We start from the raw sequence: 23,063 nt of genomic DNA on the forward strand, positions 1-23,063 counted from the left end.
GTATGTGTGCATGTACATGTCTATACTTATAGTTATCTGTTACTTACACAGTAAGAGTAGAATAGTTGAAATTTAATACTTGCATATTTCCACAAGCCTCATATGGATAGTAGATGGAAAATATATAACATGTTCAGAACCTCAGCTACTGTTGCAAGTCCTTGTTGTATTATCTTGTTTATTTTGTATTACTTGACTGTATTCTGGTATACTCTTTGTATTCTTCTGCTATCTGTACCTGAGCTGTGGTAACGCACAGGTTTCCCTGCGTAGGATCAATAAAGTCTCATCTTATTGCAAAATCGCTTAATGAAACCTCTGAACAGCGTGCGTGAGTGCACACACCAGGCTGCTTGTCCACTTAGTTTGGTTGAACATATAGTGTGTAACATCTGATGCCCCAGTACCCGCAAAAAGTTGTGAAATATAATTTAAAAAAATACAGCACTGTGCAAAAGTTTTAGGCAGGTGAGGAAAAAATGCTGTAAACAAAGAAAGCTTTCAAAAACAAAAGCATTGTTTATTTTCATCAATCAACAAAATGCAGAGAATGAAAGAAGGAGAAATTAAATCACATCCACATTTGGTGTGAGCAGCCTTGGCCTTCTTCTAGGTACTGTTGAAATCTCCCAATTCTTTGAATCTTTGGGCTGAAGGAAGGACAATACTCGGTGTATTTATGCTCAATCAACAATCATTTATTTCCATACAATTCAACACTTAAGAGCATAAGGACCATCATGATGGGGAGACCTGCCTGAAGAGGGTCACAGCAAGTCTCAAAATGGTGACGGGTTGCTCAGCTTTTTATAGTCTCTAGTGGCCCCCATCTAGTCGTAAAAGCCAAAACATCACATTCTTTCTCTGTTACAGCGCCTAAGTTATGACCTCGGCAGTTGTCTCTCTGCTCTCTGTAAGGTGGGGGTGTGGAATGTGGTCTGTCTATCTCCCCTGTCTTAGACACAGAGTCTCCTGCTTACAATCTTCTCTTCATGATTCAACAATTAAGCATGTAACACATTCACAGCAGATCAAGGATACAGAGTGATGCACACTTGTCTAATAAACTAATAAGTGAATATGTTCTGTTAACTCAAAAGTATAACGAGAACTACACTACATACAGCTCACACACTCTATATTAAAGGGTATAATATGATCTACAGCAGTATTCTAATTCAACTACTTTGATTACATATATAAGGTAACATATAATAACAGAATAATCTAATAGTACACTGGCACACAGTTTTTGAAGGAACTCTGCTGTAAGGACCAAAAAGCTCTTCAAAGTTATCCATACAGCAGAACGCTGCTGCAGGGCTGCTCTCCCCTCGCTACAGGACATTTACACCAGGAGATGCTGGTCCAGAGCAGCTCACATACTGAAGGATCCGTCCCATCCCAGCAATAAACTGTCCCAACTTCTGCAATCAGGCAGAAGGTGCAACACCACCCGAGCAACAGAGAGGCTGAAGAGGAGCTTCTCTCCTGTCATTGTTACCACATTCTCATATCACGGCTGAGCCTTCTGGCTTCACTACAGCACACTTTAACACCCCACTCACACAATGCTCAGATTTTGAACTGTAAATTTCCAGATTGTTTTATTTATATAATGTAACTCACTCACTAAATATAATGTTCTCTCTCTTTTTGCACAGTCGAGCGTATCAGGTCACCTGCGTGTTGTACTTTTATTAGGGGTGGCTGTAGCCACTGTAGGGCAAGATACTAACCCCATGTTTGCCTACTGGTGGTGGTCAGAGGGCCCAGTGGCACCAGTGTCCGTCTGTCAGTGCGCCCCAGGGTGGCTGTGGCTACAATGTAGCTGCCATCACCAGTGGGTGGATGACTGGATGTAGTGGAAAGCGCTTTGGGGTCTTTAGGGACCAGAGATGGGCAGTAACGCGTTACTGTAATCCGATTACTTTTTTCAAGTAACGAGTAAAGGGATTACTATTGCAAAAACGGTAATTAGATTACTGTTACTTTCCCGTAGGAACGCTGCGTTACTGCGTTACTAAAACCGTGATTTTTTGCGAGAATCTCTCACGACAGTGACGTAAGCGAGTGCGACGTTCGTGACAACAGCTGTGTGCAGATCAACAATGGATCACATATCGAGTGCAGAGAGTATGAGCGTGCAGCGTTTAAAGCGTGGAAGTACTGACCTTACTTTGAGTTTGATTCCATAAAAAGTGACAAAAACATTAGTGTCCGCTGTGCGTGGGAAGAAAACTTCTTTTTACAGCAAAAAAACCCCTAAACTTCCAACAAGCACCGAGTAGCTACGATGTAATGGGAAACTCACAGAGAAACTCACGGATTCTTCCACTGACCGCGGCACACCTGCACCAGGGTAAACCTCCGCCTACCCCACTCCTGCTTTACAGGTGAAAATAGAGCAACAGGACCGCTGAGTCTTTGACTTTATTTATTTTCTGCTGTGTTTTACTTGCATCTATTTGAAAGACTGAGTGTAAACACAAAAATATTTTATTTTATGAGCTGGAATGTGCAGAAAATAGGTTTAAATGTTAAACTAATTTCTTCCAGTCAGAGAATGTTGCAGATAATTAAATGTTTGCTTGATGCATAAAGTTAAAAGATTAAAACTAATAAAACAAGTTTTAAAAAGAGACTTTTCCATTTGATTACATTTTGTATGATGGATTATGCAGAAAAAGTAGAATTGGGCTGAAAGATCTATCACTTTATCACCTACTCAGGTTGTAAATCGTGTTTTTAAAAAGTAACTAAGTAACTAAGTAACTAATTACTTTTGAAAATAAGTAATCAGTAAAGTAACTGGATTACTTTTTTGGGGAAGTAATCAGTAATTAGTTACTGATTACTTTTTTCAAGTAACTTGACCAACACTGTTAGGGACTGAGTAAAAGCGCTATACACATGCAGGCCATTTACCATTTTTTAACTATGTTCGTGACAAATAAAGAATCTTGGTAGGTCGTTCCAAACATCTCGGAGAATCAAGCACAGATCTTCTGTGGATGTCGGCGTCCTCACATCCTTCTGTCTCTGATCCCAGACACACTCGATGTTGAGATCAGGGCTCTGTGGGGGCCGTACCATCACTTCCAGGACTTCTTGTTCGTCTTTACGCTGAAGATAGCGCTTCATGACTTTGGCTGTGTGTTTGGGTCGTTGTCCTGCAGAATACATTTGGGGCCAATAAACAATCGTTTATATTTCTGAAAGCACCTTTCACCTGCCGAAACCCTTTTGCACAGGACTGTAAATAAATTAAAACCATATATAATAATCTTGATTGTTCACAGTAGAATATATGAACATATATAAACTGATAAACAAAGGCTAGACGAGCAGGTGGCAGTAAAAACAAACAGCTGGAACAACTGGCAACAGGTCAGCAACATGACTGTGTATAAAAAGAGCAAAGTAGAGACTCTGGTGTTTAAAACTACACTAAGATGTCAAAAGAACATTACAGCAAACACGCGACAGAAAATCACCAATACAAATGTACACAACTACTTCTGTGCCACTTAATATGCAGTTCGCTACCATGAAGCCTGGAAGCTGTTTCCTGTGTGTTACTGTACAGCAGCTCAGGCAAGCTTCCAGTATGGAAATAAAAATGAGTCCAGAAATCTCCATCCACGCGAGAGCTTCAACTGGAGCTTAAAAAAATCCTCATACAACTTTAAAAACCGATGCAGCGAAACCAAAGCCTGTCCAGGCCTCACTCGCTGCTGCAGCAGCTCGTTGTACAAAATACACAAAGGGTTCACTTTTATGTTTTATTCACTTAAATAGACTGATCAATACGTATGTGTTAGGAATTTGAGCACTAACATCTATTCAGACTCTTACAGAAAGATGCGTCAGTTTGGTGAACTTGTATCAAGATGTTCATTTTAATTCGTAATAAAAGAAAAACGTCTCAAAACATTTATAAATGTTTTCTTTGAAAATATAATCGGGACTCCAAACCTGTTCAAGATCAGCACGCCGCACAGCAAAGGGAAAAGCATACAGTGGTTCAAAAACATGAAGAAAAAAACATTTTTACAGTATCTACAAAAGCAAAGCAAAGTGTTTGTCTTTGTGAGGCCTCAGCCTCCCGCAGCTCCAACAGAAAAAGGCTTCTTAACCAGATAAATGCTTTTCAGTAATGCTAATAAATATTAGCAACAAAACAACAGTGTGCTAGAAATTCTAGCAATGACAAAAAAAGCCACATATGATAAGTAGTTGTTTGTTCCAGACTCGTGTGCTCTGCCTGCATCACATATTTAACAGATATTAAGCTTAAAGGCTGAAACCCACAGCGTGTAACCAAACCTGTGGAGCCTTCTTACTCACATCAGACCTGCCATTCAGAAAATATGTGGTCACTGGACTTATAATGAAGAGAGTCGCATTTCTTTCATTTATGCTGGGAAATAGTTGGAGCTTAGTCTTGTGCTTTGATAGAAGGACTCTGTCAGAAGCCTGGGTAACAAAACAAAGCTGATAGTTGCAATTCCAATGTCACAAGGACGATTATTTTACTGAAATGTACTGTACACGACAGCGATTTTACTGTGCACAGTGCAGGAAATGCAATTTAACAAATACACGTGTTTGTGTTCTGCCATGAAGATACTGCATGCATCATACAGAGTCCTTCAGAGTGACCGTTTTCCTCTGTGGCACAAATAAAATTACACATGAATCAAGTTATATTTGAACCAGACATACGGCTCCGAAGAACAAACCATTATAAAGTGAAATATCTGTTGTCCAGAGAAACTTTGAGAAATTCAAAGCACCATGTTGAAAAACTGTACACAGCAAGTAGGCTCGTGGCGTTTAATACAGAAGACGTCCTGTTGCAGCCGTGATTGGGTATTGATTACTGCGTGGCTGTATTTCTGTGCAATCAGCTAAACGAACTACCTGATGGACCTGTGCAACACTCACCAACAGTTACAGACCCTGACGGACAAAACATAAAAAAGGCACCGATGCCTTGGGGGGGGGGGGGTCTTAACATTACCACTCAAACCATCCACAGTGAGCTGAAGACATGACATCAACTTTCATTTATCTTCCAGCTAAATTTAGATAAAAAACATAAAAAAGGATGCTTTTGCTCTAACATGAAGTGATACACTGTTCATAACCTGCAAATTTGTGTGTGTGTGTGTGCGTCTCATTTCCTAATGCCGGGGGACACTCTGACGAAGAAGAGGAGCACCTGAGAAAACAAAGAGGCAAAAAACACGACTTTAGGACAAAAGTTTAAGAAAAGAAAGAAAAACCCCCCAAAAGAAACCAAAGACCAACCTGGAGACGACAGAAGTGGAGGGCGAGCACTCTTTAGAGTGGGAGGGGCTCCTCTAGTGGGACCTCTGGGGCCTGGGTGGAACACAGGAGGAGGGTGGAGCAGGGGCCCACGAGGCACACCGGGACCGCCGTAAGGGATGTGTGACGACAGGGGACCTCGGACAATTGGGCCCCCTAACGACGGACCAGGAAGGCGATGCAAGGAGAGCAGCGGAGGAGGTTTGGTTTTGGGATGAGCAACTAAAAATAAAAAGAAGCAAATCAGCCTCTAGCTGTTCATGATTAGCAATGCCGTGGTAGGTTTTAGCACTCTCACCAAAGTAGGACACCAGGACTTTTCATCATGCTTCACAGCCTCACAGCATTAAAGGTTTGACAGATTTAAAAAGACACAAAGAGGGAAAACCCAAACCTGGTGAAGGCAAGAGGGGTACAGGTGAAGGTGAGGCGTGGTCTCCCATGGGCCCCCCTGTTAAAGATGCAGGCTGAGGCTGTGGTGGCCCAGATGGAGTCGGAAGCAGAGGAGGTGGTTTCCCCAACCCTGGAGGTAACATGATCCCTTTCTCACCCTCACTGTTGGAAGCTGAAGAGATAAAACGCAGGTGAAACAGAGATATATGACCTAAGGACAAAGCAAAGCTGATACAAGAAGTCAAAGCTGAAACAGCGCTTCTGTAGGAACTGCTGTGTAATCGTTTCACCTTGTACGTGATCCTGCCGAGAGCGCACGTACTCCGAGATGGTTTCCAACTCCTCGGGGTACAGATGGACACCCTCGCCTAACAGTACGAGGAGCTGACGTGTTTCAGAGGGAACGGTGTGGCGCGCGATCTTTTCTCGATCCAGAAAGTCATCGAGCAGCTGCGACGCCTCGGCTGCAATGTCTGCTGGGTCCCTCGGGGGTCGCTCTTTAGCCAGTCCACGGTTGTATTCTGCTAGAACAAAGTCCATGGCCTGGTCTTTGGGCATGTTTCGATGGACTGAGGAGGGAAAGGGAACGGTAACGGTGAAGTGTCATGAGGCTGAGGTAGGAGAAAGAGGTGAAAAAAAGATCCCTTTCAGCTCGCGCTGAGATCGTTTTGATGTCAATGTTGGGATCAGCTGATTAAATTAGTATTTTGGTAAGTAATGCTTCGGGGGGTGGGGGTGGTGTTGGATTGCTGGATGTGTGGCACTGAGGGACATGCATTTTGTGCAAATACGTGCATTATCAGTAACTTTAATACAACCTGATTAGTAAGTACTGAATTTATCTAAATGTGCATCCAGACATTTTATTCTAAATATAATGAATGGTGACGCTTTTTCAGCTTTGTTTCTGAGGACAGACAATTGTGTTTGTTGAATTGATCTAATTTTGGTTGAATTCACCTAACAATGTGTTTAACATTTGTGTTATAAAGATTAGGTCGTGTATGTGTGCTAATAAAGCATAAAATGTCATATTAAGCAGATTTAAAGCAAACTGCACATTATTACAACTTGAGTTTGATTTTATCCAGAGCCTGGGTCATGCCTCTGTAAAACCGGCCGCACGCTTCGTCCAGGAGGATACAAAAGATAAAAATGAAAATCCCCACAGTTACGAGGTTAGATCATAAAGGTCCATAAAACCATAACTGATTTAAATGTAGCCAGTTTCCTCCTCGTGATCATATTTAGAGCCAGTATCTGATCTGATGCAGATCCAAAGTTCAGCTCAGGCTTTGGAGTCGAGGATTACTCTCTGTTAAAAAGTGCTGCTTGTTCAGCTTCGACCTAAAATTTCTCAGTTTGAGAAACCACAGGCATCAGGAGCATGGTCACGGTCTCCTTTTGACATTCACAGCAAATCTGCTTCCCAGGTTCAGATGTGAAAATGCAGTCCTACAGTAGGAGTCCGACCGTAGGAGTTCGAAGGAGAAAACTGGGTCAGCTGAACTGTGATACACGCCGCTGTGGAACTGTGAAAGGATTTGTATACAATCTTCACACTAGGGCTGCCACGATTAGTCGACTAGTCACGATTACGTCGACTATCAACTAATCGACTAATTTAATAGTCGACGCGTCGTTTGAAGCTTTGTAAGATCCTGAAAGGCGCAGGAATAAGTAGCAGGATTTAAGAGCTCAGTTTGCAACAATGGCGGCAGCTAGTTAGTTTTAATGTTACTCTTATTATTCTTTCTGGGTCACAAAATAAACGTTTAACATATTTCCAGGCGAGAATGTAGCTGTGTAAACCTCAAATATCTGCTCAGTTTATCAGGACACCTCATATTTTCAAAAGCGCTCCGACGTTTTCGGAGACGTCTGTTACCCACTAGCTCGATAGCTAGCCGGGGGCTAGGCTCACTAGAGCCGTGAGAACACCGGACTCCCGGCAGATCGTTTTCAAACCCACCGCCGTCTTTCACTACTCAGGTTAAACATATATGAGTCACTTAGATAACTTAAAAATGTTATTGTTTGGCTTTTTTCTGTGTTTTTTATTTGTTGATGAGATGAGATAGCCTTTATTTGTTCCTGAGTAAATCGGTTTGGCTGAGATTAAAGTTATTAGATTAGGTTAGATTAGATAAAATAAAACTTTATTAATCCACTGGGTGGTTTTCACACAGCTGAACAAACGTCAAACAGAAAATTGATTAAACAGAAGTGTGAGATGGTCGAGAATTTACTCCGGTGTCCCGTTATATTTTAGGGAGCAAAGCGCAGACGACTGAGTTTATTAAACTTCACCGAGACAATCTGCAAATTTCATTAAAATTTAATAAACTATCATCTTGTCTTTATTTTTAGTTAGCACCTTAAAAGCTTAAAGCTGTAAGCTAATGATGGTTATATAAGAGCAGATGCTGCTGGTGCAATAAGCTGTACGTTTTCTGTCCAATGGATGATGATCTGATTAGTCGACTAATTACAAAATTAATCTGTGACTAGTCGACTATCAAAATAATCGTTTGTGGCAGCCCTACTTCACACCATCCTGAGAATTTTCTGTCCTCCCTGAAATGAAGTTTCAGCTGAAACGTTGTAGTTTTGCGACACTTGGTACATCTGGTTCCCACAGGACTGAGGTGACACAGAAATACTTTTATGGTCTGTGTTGCTAAACGTCTCGACTGCACCTCATATGCAGCTGAACCTGACCTCAAGCCCAGGTCTTGCGTTTGGCACCTGGCACAGATCGTGCATACGTCTGATAATAATAATACAGATTTGGTTTATTTGTTTTTGTTAAGAGTAACACTCACGTTATCGCACAAAAATCAAAGATGAAGTGAAGTTGGTGTGTAAGCTAACAAATAGTCTGAATGGTAGCTACAACGTTGCCTTTGTGCCGTCTTCCAAAGAAGTCTGATTGTTGGTTTGGTCTGGTTTGTTATTTGGTTTAAGATAGCAGTTAGTGACAGAACTGATGACCCATAAAATGAAACACATGTTGTAATAAATTGACCGTTTTTTAGTTTTTGGTTTGGTTTTTTTGGGATGTATTGTCATGTATTGTTGTGTGAAGTATATGCATGTGCTAGCCAAAGGATCGTTTGCCAAGATCCAGCTATTAACATGTAGATATGATAGACTCGGCACAGTTTTTAAATGCATGCATGACTGAAGAACTGTAGCTTTGTGTAACTTTAGATAGTGGTCTTTTAAATGGTAGTGTGTCTTTTTAATTTATTTGGTTTTACAAGAAATTTGTTTTAGACCTCGTGTTTAAAGATGTGGAATCTACAGACTGTTGAACTGAGCCTAGTAAAAGGGATGGTTTGGTAAGTTTGAAGGAATACGAGGGGTACGAACTTACTTTTGAGGGATTCTGAGAATATGATAACAGTGCAGGAGGACAGAGCTACGTTTGTCTGCTCCACCAGAATACATAAGGGGGAGCCTTCTGCTCGGACATCCTGTAGGGCCCGGGTCAGGCCCGATTCCGCTTGAAGGTAGAGCATTTCCACTGACAGGCCACGCTCCTGCAAGCACTGGCTTAGCGATTTGGGGTAATCCCTTTGAGAGGAAGAGAAACACTTTGTTAACGTGACATTTCTATATTAAGCGACTCACCTCGTATAGGAGATACCCCGAGTTAAATCTGTGACGGAGCAAAGGGTGACTCCTTCATTTAAAATGTGCTTTCCCAACAAAAACAGTGTTTTATGTGAAGCTAACACAGATTTTCAAATCTCTCATCGGTGTGATTAGTGTTGTATTGTGGGTTTATTCTTAATGAGATGTTTGTACCGTAAATATTATAATACTAGTATTTCCTAGTGTCTTTGGGATACTGAGAAAGTCAAATAAAGTGCTGCATCAATTTATACTTATCAATAAGCATTTTATAACTGCCAGTCCATCTGTATCAACTGAGTCTCATAGTTAGCTTGAGTTATACTCCTGTGCTGAACCAATTCCAGTGGTTGACACCCTTGTGACTATACTAGTAGGACACTTTATTAAGTACACCCTGCAAGTTCAACAAGGTGCTGGAAACCATTCCACATTAAATGTGTCCCCTAAAATCAGCACTCTCTCTGATTCTGATGCTCAGTTTGAACTTCAGCAAGTCTTCTTGGACACGTCTGTATACCCAGTATAGGGTGCATGGCCGTGCCATTCAACACAGGAGTATGGCCTAAATCAAGCCTAAGCGGCCATATTTGTGATTCAAATTAATCGTTGCTTTTAGTGTAGAAGTGCGTGAAAATTGACTGATGATGTTGCAATCTTGCAGAGCATAAGGAGTGCAAGTTTTTTAGTGTGCTTTGACCGCTACTCTGTTAGACTTTTACCATGTGTAGAATGTCATGGTCGGGGGGTGGGGGGGTCCAATTTCACTGCAGGTGCAAACTTGCATGTGACAAATAAAGGTTTGTTTGATTGATTGATTACTGGTTTACAACTGTGGCAGTTTTTCAAAAGCATAAAATAAAGAGTATTTTAACAGAACGTGATCCAAGTGGCACATTTGATATGTGAAAGGTGTATTCAAGAATGTTTAACCTTCACATGTATGTATCTGTTAATGTACTTCAATGCAAATCAGTGTGTAGTTGAACACTGAATTTTAAAGATGTGCTACATGACATTTTTTGACTGTGCATAAATGAATACAATCTTCGTTACTGACTGATCAAGACACCAAAAACAAACAGCTGTTCCAACTTTATGTAAATGTGTTTGTGTGAGTGACAAAGTGAGGTGTTTTTTTGCTGGTGTTCACGTTGCTTCGTCTGTGGTTGTCAGTTATCACAACTAATTTAACAGACAATCATTCAACACAACACAGGAAGAAAACTACGTGTGCAAAAAAACCTGTGGGCTTTTACTTTGGTTTTTGTTGTTTTTTTGTTTGTTGCCATGGTGACAAAGCTTCACAGCAGACATCTGCATTGGAAATGTGGTTATATGAACACTTACACACAGGGTCTGCGTGTGAAACACTGTTAATACATCAACAAAAAGACTTTCCAAAGGGAACAAGAACCTAAACTTGAGTAGCCAGAACAAATTTGAAGTTACAGCACGTTAAATGTGAACAAAGCCTCGTAGCTGAAACGATTTGCAGCCTGCACAGCACACCAAGAAAGTAAAGAAAGGCAAGCAAAAAACTGACGGTGATAATAAAAGGATAAGATCTGATACAGAGTTATAAGTCCTTCTGCTCCTAACACTTTCATTGCCTCATACTTACTGACACATCAAAACAGCTTTCATCCAATAAGTCTCATCCTGCAGGGAACCAAAACTCCACAGTCATGGTCTGCAGCTGCTGCTGGAAGCACTCATTTGTTCTGCGGTCTCTGTGAGCTTAGCACAGCAGCACAAGAACCAGTCCTCCATCTGCTGCAGGCTCTGATTAAAGTGACCCTAAAGCTCACAGCAGAGCTCCAAAGCAGGAGGACGACTACTGTGGCCAGCTGCAGTCCAAGACGGTGCAGTTGACTCAATGACACTGAGAAACACTACAACAGTAACCTGGCCAGCAAGCCAACCGGTAGGGAAAACACCAGCCGGGGAAAGGTTGTTAGCATCAACTAAGGTTTTAATATAAGACTGAGGAAGATAGAAAAACAAAAGATAATATGAGTCGGCCCGAGTGTGGGGAAACACTGAATGATATCAGTCTCCTCACGCTGATAGTAAAGGATAAACCAGCAAATTCTGTTGGCAATGAATAAATACTCACAGGCACTGTTTGGTAACAGAGAGAACCACGCAGTCGGCTGGCTTCCTCTCCTCCTGCACCTGTCTGTAGAACTTCTGATACAGCGTTTTACGTCTGTCTGCTGGAGTGCCACCCTCTGGTTTGGCTGGAAGTTTGAGAACGGTGACGTTGAAAGAGACTCGAAAAGCGGCAAAAATATTACTGCACTCTTTTCTTCTTTGGATCAATGTGTAATTAAGATTTTAGAGTATTTAAAAACATGTCTTGTGTAAAGCGTATCCATTTTGCTCATACGGACAAAACAAAGAAACAAATCTCACCATTTGGCTGATGCTTGTAGCCCTCGTACTTCACACTTCCACTGTAGTTTTGGATTTGCTCTAGCTCTTCATAACTGAAAAAAAGCAGTGAAAAGTGTCATAACAGTTTAATATGGGAGGTATTTCTATGCCTCCTCTACGACACCTTAATATGACGAGCATATAAATATCCAAAAATAGATTTTCTGAAAGTGAGACTCAGAGAGCAAGTGCACGAAGTGCATCAAAGTTTTAAGTTTCACTCAAACAGCTTTTTCCCCTCACAACACAGAAACAATAGTAGACTGTTGCAAACACCGTATTCCTGATGTCTTACTAAAACATTACGTCAGCATATTCTGACATTCACACTTTCAAAGGATTCACAGCTAAAGTGTTGAAATACTTGATTTTGTCATAGTTGACAGTAAAATTACATCCGTCTTCTGTCCCAAAGTACAGAATAGAGACTAAAGTATGGGATCACCCACACTTTAGACCCACGGGAGCTGCTCAGCTGCCGGAACCCAAACCCTGAAACTCCAGTGGCATGTCAGCACAGATGTTCATTGAGAAGTTTGGAAATGTGGAGTTGGTGAGTCAGCAGAGCGCAGTCGGTGACCCCACTCTCTAACTTTACGTTCGTGACCGAGTGGCTGGTTGCTAAACTTTACAAAAACACATCTTACAGTTGACTGTGGAATATGTAGGAGAGAAGAAACTGTTGCAGTGACGGTATCCTATTATAGTACGACGCTCAAATTCAGCGTACTCGTTTGAATGACCCATCCCGTCACAAATGTTTGGAACGCCACAGCCAGGAGCACACACCTGTGACACCTCACTTAAAGATAAAAGGTGGGCCCCAATTCTTCCATCCATATAGCACATGCTCTACAGTGAACAGTGTGCAATATTTTTCTCATCAGGAAGCAGCAGTAACACGTTACTTCTATACTAGTCTGGTGACATGGCTGCAAAAAAGTCAGTGCAGTTTGCACAGAGCTCAGAACAGCTGCTTTCAGCTTATATACTCTAAGCACTAACAGTTTTACAACACACACTAAAAATTAATGTTCAGGTAACTTTAGTTCATTTTACATCTATGATTCCAAACTACCAAGCTTCTATCAGTACCTGCTTTGCCTGTTGCACATGCAATTATGAACTTACCCAAATAAAAGTGATTTCTGTGTTAAAGATGAGTCTACAACCTCGCTAGGCAGCTGAAACTGTAAGTGTACTCAAACTGGAGAGCTGCATTCAAAGTTTGGTCTAACCAGTTAAACCTGTAAACAAGATCCTAGAATTATTTGTTTCATGATTTACCTTCAGGGAGGAAAGAAAAGTCTGGCTGGGAAGGAAGTAAGATGTTCCCCAGTGCTGACATAAAGAGAGTTGGGCAGCTATAAGGAACTATTAAATATGACTTATAGCAACTTGGAGGCTTTAAATGCAGTTTTTATTTACTAAGATGGTGCATTTTCTTTCATCTAAAACAAAACCATGAATGACGTGTAGCACTACACACAGAAGTGAAGGTGCACAGTAAATCACTCATAATAAAGCTTTGGTCACTTTAAACCATTGCCGACAACAAAAAGGCTGCCCGAGGCTGGTACCTGTCCAGGGCATCCTTGAGCTCTTCGGTCCTCTCCTCTCTGGTTGGGTATGGAGCTGCCCTCCGAAACACACGCGGCTGTGGAGCACTACACAGCACAGGTGGCGGTTTATAGGGCCGCTAATTGACAGCGTTTCACGTTTCTATATTATTGTGAGCTAGCAGCTAATGCTAACCTCGCTAGCCTGGAAACTCACCTTCCGTTAGGGTTACCGGATGGCCGCCGACCACCCGCAGGTGATTTCACCCAAGACGACATTTTGCCTGCCTTTAAACTTCACCTCAGCAAAAGGCAGCTTTAAAAACACCCAGAAAAAGACGCTCTCCTGGTGTTATTCCGCCAATGTTACCAGATACAGCCTGTGGTGATGAACGAGGAGGGGAAGAGCTCTTCTTCTGGCTTTACTGCTCTCACAGTGTGTAGGTGCACCATCGCCCCCTGCTGGACGACCCTCTAATAACATTAATGGTTGCGCCTTTGAAACTCCTAGCAGCTTGTAGCTCTTTGTTTACACATTAAAAGTGATTTGTAAACAAACAGGCAGAAACGAAACTACAAATTAACTAAATGTAGGTGTTAAATTTAAAACTTGACAAATAATTAATAACTAAGGATGTAAAAAAATGAAATATAAAGTGATAATAATCGTGAAACACATATATTAGTAAATAAATATATGACATATAACTCCATTAATTAGTTGAATTAAAAATACAGATTTCAGTACAGCATTTACATTTGTACACTGCTGTTTATTGTCATATTGTTTTTCTTCTTTCTTCAAATCAAATCAAATCAAATCACTTTTATTGTCACATCACATGTGCAGGCACACTGGCACAGCACATGCGAGTGAAATTCTTGTGTGCGAGCCCCACAAGCAACAGAGATGTGCAAACACAACAACACAAACGAGCAAAATACAAGAATGGCCAACCTGAAACTAATAAATATATGTACAATATATAATAGTGTATGCATTTCTGGATGTGTATACTAAATATTTTCCTACGTGTGTGTGTGTGTGTGTGTGTGTGTGTGTGTGTGTGTGTGTGTGTGTGTGTATACACATTTTTACAAATTAAATAGTAAAAAAATAAAATAAAATAATAATAATAATAATAAAATATATAAAATATACAGAGTTGAATATGTGCAAAACAAGTGGCATTTATATACAGTGTGGAGTGCATAATGTTGAAGTTCCAGTAGTGAAGCTGAGGTGTCTATGACGTGTTCAGCAGTCTGATGGCCTGGTGGAAGAAGCTGTCTCTCAGTCTGCTGGTACGGGACCGGATGCTGCAGAACCTCCTTCCTGATGGAAGCAGTCTGAACAGTTTATGGCTGGGGTGACTGGAGTCCTTGATGATCCTCCCCGCTTTCCTCAGGCACCGCTTCCTGTAGATGTCTTGGAGGGAGGGAAGCTCACCTCCAATTATCCGTTCAGAGCACCGCACTACTCGCTGGAGAGCTTTGCAGTTGTAGGCGGTGCTGTTGCTTCTGCTCCTTCAGATTAATAATCTCCCTCCATCTCACTAGCATGCATCTCTGTCACACCAACTCACAGCAAGTCCTCCTTTCTTTGTGGTCTTCCTCCTTTCTTCCTGCCTGTCAGCTCCGTATTCGCCATCCTTTGTAAAATACATGCACTGTCCTCCCACTGCACATGTCCAAACATACTTGAGTCCAAATAACTCAGTTTGAGTATTTTCTCTGATATTCTCCTTTACAATCCTGTCCATTCAGGTCACTCACATCACTCATTTGCCTCCTCTCCTCTTCATTACCTGTTTAGTTTTTCTTTCGCTGACATTTTTTAGCAGTACTCCTTTTCAAAATTATCCATGTAAAAAACAGTGACCACAAACAAACCCTGACCTTGCATATCAGGTTCACTCAAGTGACAGCAGTAAAGTAAAAACTGAGTATCACAAAAAAACAAACAAAAAACCAATACCTGGGTTGGTTTAATTAAGAGGGAAGCTGGAAGCATCTGTGAGGATACCACTTTAGGATTTTTCACTTTAATCAACACTCAGCAATCCAGGTGAATGATCTGCCTGTGGCTTTACAGATAATAGCCTGTCTGATCTTCAGTGAATCATAAGCACACCTGCATGTTCTTTTTATCTTTTAGAGAAAGCTTTGATTGCTTAGAAACAAATACGTTAATGGGTTTGGTTATGCTTCGAAAGATGTGACGACCATACTGTGTACTGTGGGTTGGAGGAGAGGGCCATGCCATCTGTGGTTACAGATAAGGAAGACAACCGAAGATAAAGAGAGAGCAGATTTCTCCTGTTTTGGCTTCCTTTCATTGGCTTCCTGTTAAATCCAGAATTCAAAATCCTGCTCCTCACATACAAGGTCTTAAATAATCAGGCCCCATCTCATCTTAATGACCTTGTGGTACCATATCACCCTATTAGAGCACTTCGCTCTCGCTCTGCAGGCCTACTTGTTGTTCCTAGAGTATTTAAAAGTAGAATGGGAGGCAGAGCCTTCAGTTTTCAGGCCCCTCTTCTGTGGAACCAGCTTCCAGTTTGGATTCAGGAGACAGACACTATCTCTACTTTCAAGATTAGGCTTCAAACTTTCCTTTTTGCTAAAGCATATAGTTAGGGCTGGACCAGGTGACCCTGAATCCTCCCTTAGTTATGCTGCAATAGACGTAGGCTGCTGGGGATTCCCATGATGCACTGGGTGTTTCTTCTCTCTGCATTGAATCATATCTGTTATTAACCTCTGTCTCTCTTCCACAGCATGTCTTTTATCCTGTCTTCCTTCTCTCAACCCAACCAATCACAGCAGATGGCCCCGCCCCCCCTGAGCCTGGCTCTGTTGAAGGTTTCTTCCTGTTAAAAGGGAGTTTTTCCTTCCCACTGTCACCAAAGTGCTTGCTCATAGGGGTCATATGATTGTTGGGTTTTTCTCTGTATGTATAATTGTAGGGTCTACCTTACAATAAAAAAACCTAATTGAGGCGACTGTTGGTGTGATTTGGCACTGTATAAATAAAAGCGAATTGAACTGAACCAGGTTGGATCTCCATATTCTTCTGTTTCCATATCCTGAAACTATTATCCAGGGTGTATCTGACAGTACCGTCCCAGGAGACTCCAAATCAGCTGCACTGAGTTGTGCAGCTGACTTGGGTGTGTATAGTCCCATGTTGCCTGTTTCTGGAAAGGTTAATATAGGTTACGACTGACAATGCAGCCCTCAAGATACCTTGAGACAGCTGCACACGTCAGTACAATGATCACATTATATTCCGTTCATCTCCAAATCTCGATTTGAGGACATATCATCAGTAACTGATGGTTCAGTGAGGTTCAACATTTTAAAAATTACCCTTGGCAATTGTATCAAAGTCCATCAGTCCTTGGCACGTGTCTCTTGGCCAATTTTGTTTTCAAATTTGCTGTTATTCAGCACGGGGAAAAGTCTATCTATGACCTTTTCTAATAACATACATATGTATGTTTTAGTTACCTTAATGAAGATATGTCTTCATGATGGCATGAGAATCAACTATTATTTTAAGTGTGCTATCGTGACTTGACTCAGAGTTCACCCCTGTTTTTCTTTTCCTGGCACGCCTCCTGTTGTTTAAACTGTTTGTCACAGAGCAGAGCCTTCTTAATTTCCACTGCATCTCCAGTTCGAAGCTTTTGTCCTTATTGCCCCCCCTCTTTTTCAACCATTTTCTTTTTCAGAAGGACTTCCAGGGTTACCACATGAGCTTTAGTATGAAGCCCTATATTTACTGATGATTTATTAGAAGCTTGTGTTTTCCTTCAAGCTTTTTTCCCCCCTACTTCCTTCCTGTGTTGATCTTAAAACTGCTCATTAAGGGATTTATTGTCCTCCTTTATCTCCTAGAAAGAAAGCATCTCTGAGTCCCCGAGCAAGTGTGTTTCAAAACATGAATTCAAATTCATTGTGTTCAACAAAATGTGAAACTCTAGACAAAAAAACAAGGACTCGATAAAAAAAAAAGATGTTGAATACTTGGCAGTCGAATGAATGTTGGTTTTGATGAAGGAAACAATACCTGTCAGTCAAGATGGGAGCACCCAAAGATGTTTCTGTGGGCGATCGTGGCTCAAGAGTTGGCAGCTCGTCTTGTAATCAGAAGGTTGCCGGTTCGAGCCCCGGCTTGGACCAACTCGGTCGTTTTGTCCTTGGGCAAGACACTTCACCCGTTGCCTACTGGTGGTGGTCAGAGGGCCCGGTGGCGCCAGTGTCCGGCAGCCTCGCCTCTGTCAGTGCGCCCCAGGGCAGCTGTGGCTACAATGTAGCTGCCATCACCAGTGTGTGAATGTGTGGATGACTGAATGTGTAAAGCGCTTTGGGGTCCTTAGGGACTAGTAAAGCGCTATATAAATACAGGCCATTTACCATTTCTGGACAACTATACAGCTAACATGTTGTATTATGTCAAGACTTGGTAAGATTTCACCTTAAGAATACCAAGCTATGAATAAAAACTGATTTTATCTTGTTTAATATTTTCAATATAATTCTATTTATGTTATTGGATAGTTAGATAACTAACGCTATCCAAACTTTGAGGATTGATTCAAGGATTTTTATTGTCATTCCAACACCTGTACTGATCAACAACAATGTGAACACAAGAGGAATATTTGCAGAACCAAGGAACTGAACATGTTTACAACATGTGCAGCAAATAGCACAAAGACAGGCGATTGCTCATATCTGTTGCTTTTGGTTGGGAGTAGCAGATGATAGAAAGCACCACCAAAGTTCAACCGTGTTAACTGTCTCTTAGTCTGGGAACTCTACTCTTGATGCTCCTGCCTGAGGGGAGGGGGACAATAATAGTGTGTGTCCTGGGTGACTATAGGCTCTTTCAAGATACAGCAGGTCCTTTTCCTGCATCTGCTGATGTAGATGTCCGTGGTGGTGGTGGTGAAGCTGCTGGCAACAATCCTCTGTGCAGCTTTCATCACCCTCAGTAGAGTCTTCTTCCCTGTCACAGAGCAGCCGCCACACCACATAGTGATGCACGAACCACACATCTGCAGAAGGAAGGAAGGAAGTGTTTTGGCTCCAGGTAAAATCCTTGCTGGAGACCATTTTCACACCTGCTTCCCCACTTTCTGTGCCACCTGAAATCTATATCTCATTTATTTTCTTGACATTGACGCTGACACCAAACTGCCTTTCCGCCTGCTTGTAGTCAGACCAACCTTGTAGGTATCTGGCCAACCCTGCAGGCTATAGGTGGGATCTTTTTTTGTTTAGCCGTACCATCCTTTTTTATTTACAACCTAATGAAACCCAAATCGTCTGCCATGTCCCTGAATTTACAACCCCAGTGACATCGTTTTCATCATTACAAAAGAAACAGAAAGCACAGGCTGCAGAGCACCAGCCTGCTCACCTTCACGTGTGAAATTTGCGCAGGTCCCTTTAAAATGTATTCCTTCCTAGTTTAGGGGGAAAAAATCTGCACAGCAAACCTTTTTATTTAGATATTTTTAATATCGCCAGTTTCATTGTTTGTCGTATATAACTTCTTCTCTTTTATCGTTTTAAATGAATAAAATACAGACTGAATATGTGGCGGTTTCAGGTGTGTGTCGCGCGAATAAGTTCACGCACTCGTCTCTCTCGAACCGTGAGCGCGCCGCGGCGGTGATAGTCGCCATTTTATTTTGAAAATCAAACTGAATTGAAGGCACGGCAACCCTTCCATTTCGTCAAGTTTGTTCCGAGAAACAAAAAGAGATGAGGATCTGAATTACTTTATTGAGAGCACGGTGAGGCTTGTGATGTATTTAACAAATGATCGTGGATTGCTTTAGGTTGAGAAATTGGCACAAAAGCAGCGATATTAATACGGAGAATAGCCGTTAGCTCCCGGAGCGGGGGAGGTCTACTTGCTGAGAAACAGCTGTCATATTGGTGAACGCAAAAAAGTAAAAATTCCATAATTTAGCAAAGTTTTTCGTGTAGCGAAGGTACCGCTGTATACGTGTATTTGTTCAGGTAACACGTGAGATTTACGTTATGTCCGAAGATAGCAGTTTTAAGTAAAGTGTTAGCGATTCCATAAACTAGTCGGAGCCCGAAGAGAGAGCGAGGCTAGCGTTAAAAAGGTTAGTGCTAACGTTAGCTGACATGATCGCGCAAAACCCGTCCGAGTATTGCGCTCGCGGCCTTCAGGCTTCCGGCCAAATGTGGCGTTCCAAACCTTAGTAGTTGCTTACATAAACAACTTGTATCTGAATGTGTAAAAGGAATGCCATTTTATTCGATTCTGCTGTATAACAATAACCAACATGAAACGGGACTCACGTTGCCGTTAGCTTCACATTGCTAATGAGATAGCATTAGCCTGTACTCTCGCACCCGGGGCTGGTAATGGGTTAATGTTGGTATTTAATCAGCGACGAATGGTATCGATCCGATTTAAATTCCCGTTTAGACTTGGCTGAGTAAACAATAATACATCTCATGTTTTATGTTAATACGAAGCTAATATTCGGTGAACATAAGGGCTAACTGCTCCGTAGCAAGTGTTTATCAGCGTCATGGTGATAGTTAGCTCGAGTATTTGGCATGTTTCACTACTTGCTACATGAACCGGGTCCCTGAATCTTGACATTTTTTAAACGTTGTCTTTATTCGCATATTAAGACGTTTGGGTAAATTATGAATCTGTTAACGCTCATAAAAATGTCTCATGCTTGCGCATAGGTACTCTCCAAGATTTGGTAAGTTACGTTAGCCTGCTCTTTGTTTCAGTGTGTGATTTCCACACTTGTCCTTTTCTCATTGTAAACTCAGGGCTGGTTGCTTTTAACGCCACGTACTTTTTTGGGGGGCATTTCATTAAGTGACCAAACCGGAGTGACTCTGTTCCAAACATTACGGTGTTTTTAAGGCCTAGTGTAGTTTATGCAACCCTATACAATCTTAGTGCATATGTTGTACCAAACTGTGTGGCAGTAACTTCTTTCACTGTTGTTTCTGAATTTATTAGCAGATAAGTAGCCATGCAGTTATTCACTGCATTGCTGGGTCTGTCATTCAAGTAGGCCTCATTAGTGGCACCTAGGCTGCACATAAAGTTTAGTGCAGCTCAAAAGTAAGTTTCTCTCTTATATTTCAAAGTGATTTTTGTGTTTGTTTTTCTTGTTTCAGATGCTGAACTTGATTTTAAACTGAAAGACTCTACCTACTTAGCACCGGGAGCCACCCACCCACCATTACCTTGGAAGTCAACATTATTCACACCTTTTGGGGGGGGGGAGCAGAAGTAACTTATCACTGAAGTGACTAAAGGGGAATAATGGTGATTTTGCGCCGTGCTCGGCCGCCTGCTTCCGCCCCAACCAGCAATGAATCTTGACTCGCTCTCGCTGGCTTTGTCTCAAATCAGCTATCTGGTGGACAATTTAACAAAGAAAAACTACCGAGCCAGCCAGCAGGAAATACAGCATGTGAGTGGTAGCGAAAAGTCTTTACCGTTATTTATTTAATTTTAAATTTGCAAACAGATATCTTGGAATACTTAAACACCACAAGATATTCTATTCACTTAAAGTTGTAGATGTTTAAAACCTTAATTAAACAAAAAATTGCATTTTTCTTCTGTTTTAGAGAGCTGTGTGTGTAAATTTTATGATGCTAATACGCTAGGACTGCCCAATGTTGATCAGGGTCTGCGTATCAGAGAAGTTTAAGTTGGCTCACTTTCAAGATACTATTGGATCAGCTGGGCAGTGCTCTTTTTCCCTCGGTGAAAGGAGGAGCAAAGAGGACACGGTCTTGCCGTTTTGATGTTTCACTTGTGGCCACATTGTTATGAAAACTTGAACTTTATATGGCTTAGTGTGTCTGTGATGGTCTGTGTGACATGTTCTGACATTTTGGTGTGTTTCATGTGCTCTCCCAGATTGTAAATCGTCACGGTCCTGAGGCAGACAGGCATCTACTACGCTGTCTCTTCTCCCATGTGGATTTCAGTGGCGATGGTAAAAGCAGTGGCAAGGACTTTCACCAGGTAACTTTAAATTTGAGATGTTTGAATTCTGGATTTTCATATGTGCTGTTGTCATATAAGGCTGCAGCTAAATTTTGCCAGAGGAGCAAAACAAAACTCTTGAGTGGGTTTTGACAGGTTTTCGTCTTACTAGAAGGGATGTGCGCAGAGCCATTAGGTGGAAAACACACTTAGCTTTAACATGGTGGCCGAGTGTTCGTGTTTGTTCTTCAGTTTGCTCAACCATTGCTTATCTCAACTTCTTCGTACTTGGAAAAGATTTTGATGGGGGATCTAAGGAGGTGCGGTGTGGCATTTTAATTAAATGTTTTTAAATTTGTTTGTTGTTACCCTTTGATATGTTTTCACTGACATCCTCCAAGGTGGCTGTTTGTTCACAGCATACACACACTTTGTTTAGGAAGAATACCTCAGTTTCTGCAAGGGTATTTTTTTTTCTTTCTTTTTTTTAAGGCCTGATCCTGAAAAATTGCTGGATCCATAAAGACATGCTCCATGGAGCATGTAGATAAGAAATTGGCTGCCAAATGGCAGCATGGTGTTTTTAAAATTTAAATGTTTACACAGGATATGTTCATTGCTTTCTTTGAATTTGGCATTTTTCTTTGACATTTATTACCGCTAGAATGACAGAAACAAGGACCAATAACAAAGTAACAGCGCCTCTTTTCTTTTAAATTTCAGTGGGGATGTTGTTTCCAAGCAAAATGTCCCATTCCTTTCATAGTATTTTGAGCATGACTCACTCAAGCACTACAGAAAAGCCATAACCACCCTGAACTCACACATGCACTGACCACACACTTCACCCCCCAATCCAACGACTTCAAACAGACTACAATCACTACTATGCGTTACTTTATTTACAGTGTGGCTTATTGCACATAAATTTAGAACACTATTTATTTTATTGCAGATTTGTATTTTTTTTTTTACTTTTTTATATTTTTTTTGACTACTGTTCATGTGTATATAGTGCTGCAGAACTGTGCACCTCACACCCCTTTCTTTTCCCACATGTTTGCATTGGGTAGGAGATGCTCTGTATCACATTGTACGTGAGAATCGTGACAGTAAAAGGCATTCTATTCTATACAGCTGTGAACACATGTGGCATCAGTGAACTCTGTGAGAGTTGAGATATTAGACCTTAGGGATGGAGATGGGGCTGATACTAATTGTCTGTGCTTGCTCCTTAGACTGCCTTTGCAACATTGGGGGTCTTTTGTTTTGCTGTAGTGATAATAACTGTAAATATACAACCGCTGGCTGCAATTTCTCCATTTTGAACACCAGTTAATGTAATGTATAAGGATATAGGCGTTTGACGTGTCAGAAATACAGTAGTTACAGACTCTGACCCTTGCACTGCCATCTACTTACTTGATGACTAACATCAAAGCACGATCTGATATCCTCGTGTTGGTGTTGTTCCCAGATCATCATACTAAATGTTGTTCCAGGATCAACATTGCAAGTGACCAATCAGAATGTTGTGACGTCATACTTTTGCGACTTCGGGAAAAACCGGCGTAAAACAAAAAACTGTACTTAAGCTGCGAGAAACCGCCTCTGTCCGCCGATCAACGGACCCTGACCCTTTAATAAACAGTAAGCAGAATTGATATTGTCCTTGC

General features: G+C 41.4%; 2 protein-coding genes across 10 annotated transcripts in view; one reads left to right on the forward strand and one right to left on the reverse strand.

Moving 5' to 3' along the window:
* Positions 1-3,771: 3,771 nt before the first annotated feature.
* Positions 3,772-13,786, reverse strand: LOC147324230 (uncharacterized). Its single transcript, XM_086297864.1, has 9 exons — positions 13,582-13,786; positions 13,386-13,472; positions 11,785-11,858; positions 11,486-11,609; positions 9,107-9,306; positions 6,018-6,296; positions 5,729-5,899; positions 5,317-5,556; positions 3,772-5,227 (listed from the first exon to the last, which is right to left on the reverse strand). The coding sequence occupies exons 1-9, from the start codon at positions 13,641-13,643 to the stop codon at positions 5,190-5,192; spliced, it is 1,275 nt and encodes a 424-aa protein (XP_086153990.1). The 5' UTR covers positions 13,644-13,786; the 3' UTR covers positions 3,772-5,189.
* A 5,257-nt stretch (positions 13,787-19,043) lies between these two features.
* The window catches only part of cnot1 (CCR4-NOT transcription complex, subunit 1), a 30,894-nt gene continuing 26,874 nt past the window's right edge, over positions 19,044-23,063 (forward strand). For 8 of the 9 annotated variants that reach the window (XM_086297868.1, XM_086297873.1, XM_086297865.1 and 5 more), the window contains exons 1-3: positions 19,044-19,177; positions 20,565-20,863; positions 21,319-21,426. In XM_086297868.1, coding sequence (XP_086153994.1) covers positions 20,762-20,863; positions 21,319-21,426 — 210 coding nt within the window. In that variant the 5' untranslated portion in view covers positions 19,044-19,177; positions 20,565-20,761. Of the gene's footprint in view, positions 19,178-20,113; positions 20,135-20,564; positions 20,864-21,318; positions 21,427-23,063 lie in introns of those variants that run through there. The other variant, XM_086297866.1, reaches the window with a different exon arrangement.

The sequence above is a fragment of the Aulonocara sp. 'chitande type north' Nkhata Bay genome, linkage group LG7 (genome assembly GCF_057382095.1).
Source record: "Aulonocara sp. 'chitande type north' Nkhata Bay isolate Kocher_YH1m ecotype deep benthic linkage group LG7, A_spYH_male_GT1.1, whole genome shotgun sequence".
Taxonomy (NCBI): domain Eukaryota; kingdom Metazoa; phylum Chordata; class Actinopteri; order Cichliformes; family Cichlidae; genus Aulonocara; species Aulonocara sp. 'chitande type north' Nkhata Bay.

What these genes read in the sequence shown, in the direction of transcription:
- LOC147324230 (XM_086297864.1), bottom strand. Translation starts at nt 13,643, where the DNA reads ATGTCGTCTTGGGTGAAATCACCTGCGGGTGGTCGGCGGCCATCCGGT. An exon ending in CTCAAGGATGCCCTGGACAG is followed by an intron (nt 11,859 to 13,385) that starts GTACCAGCCTCG and finishes GCTTTTTTTCAG; the next exon opens with TTATGAAGAGCTAGAGCAAA. An exon ending in ACCCCTCTTGCCTTCACCAG is followed by an intron (nt 5,557 to 5,728) that starts GTTTGGGTTTTC and finishes TTTTATTTTTAG; the next exon opens with TTGCTCATCCCAAAACCAAA.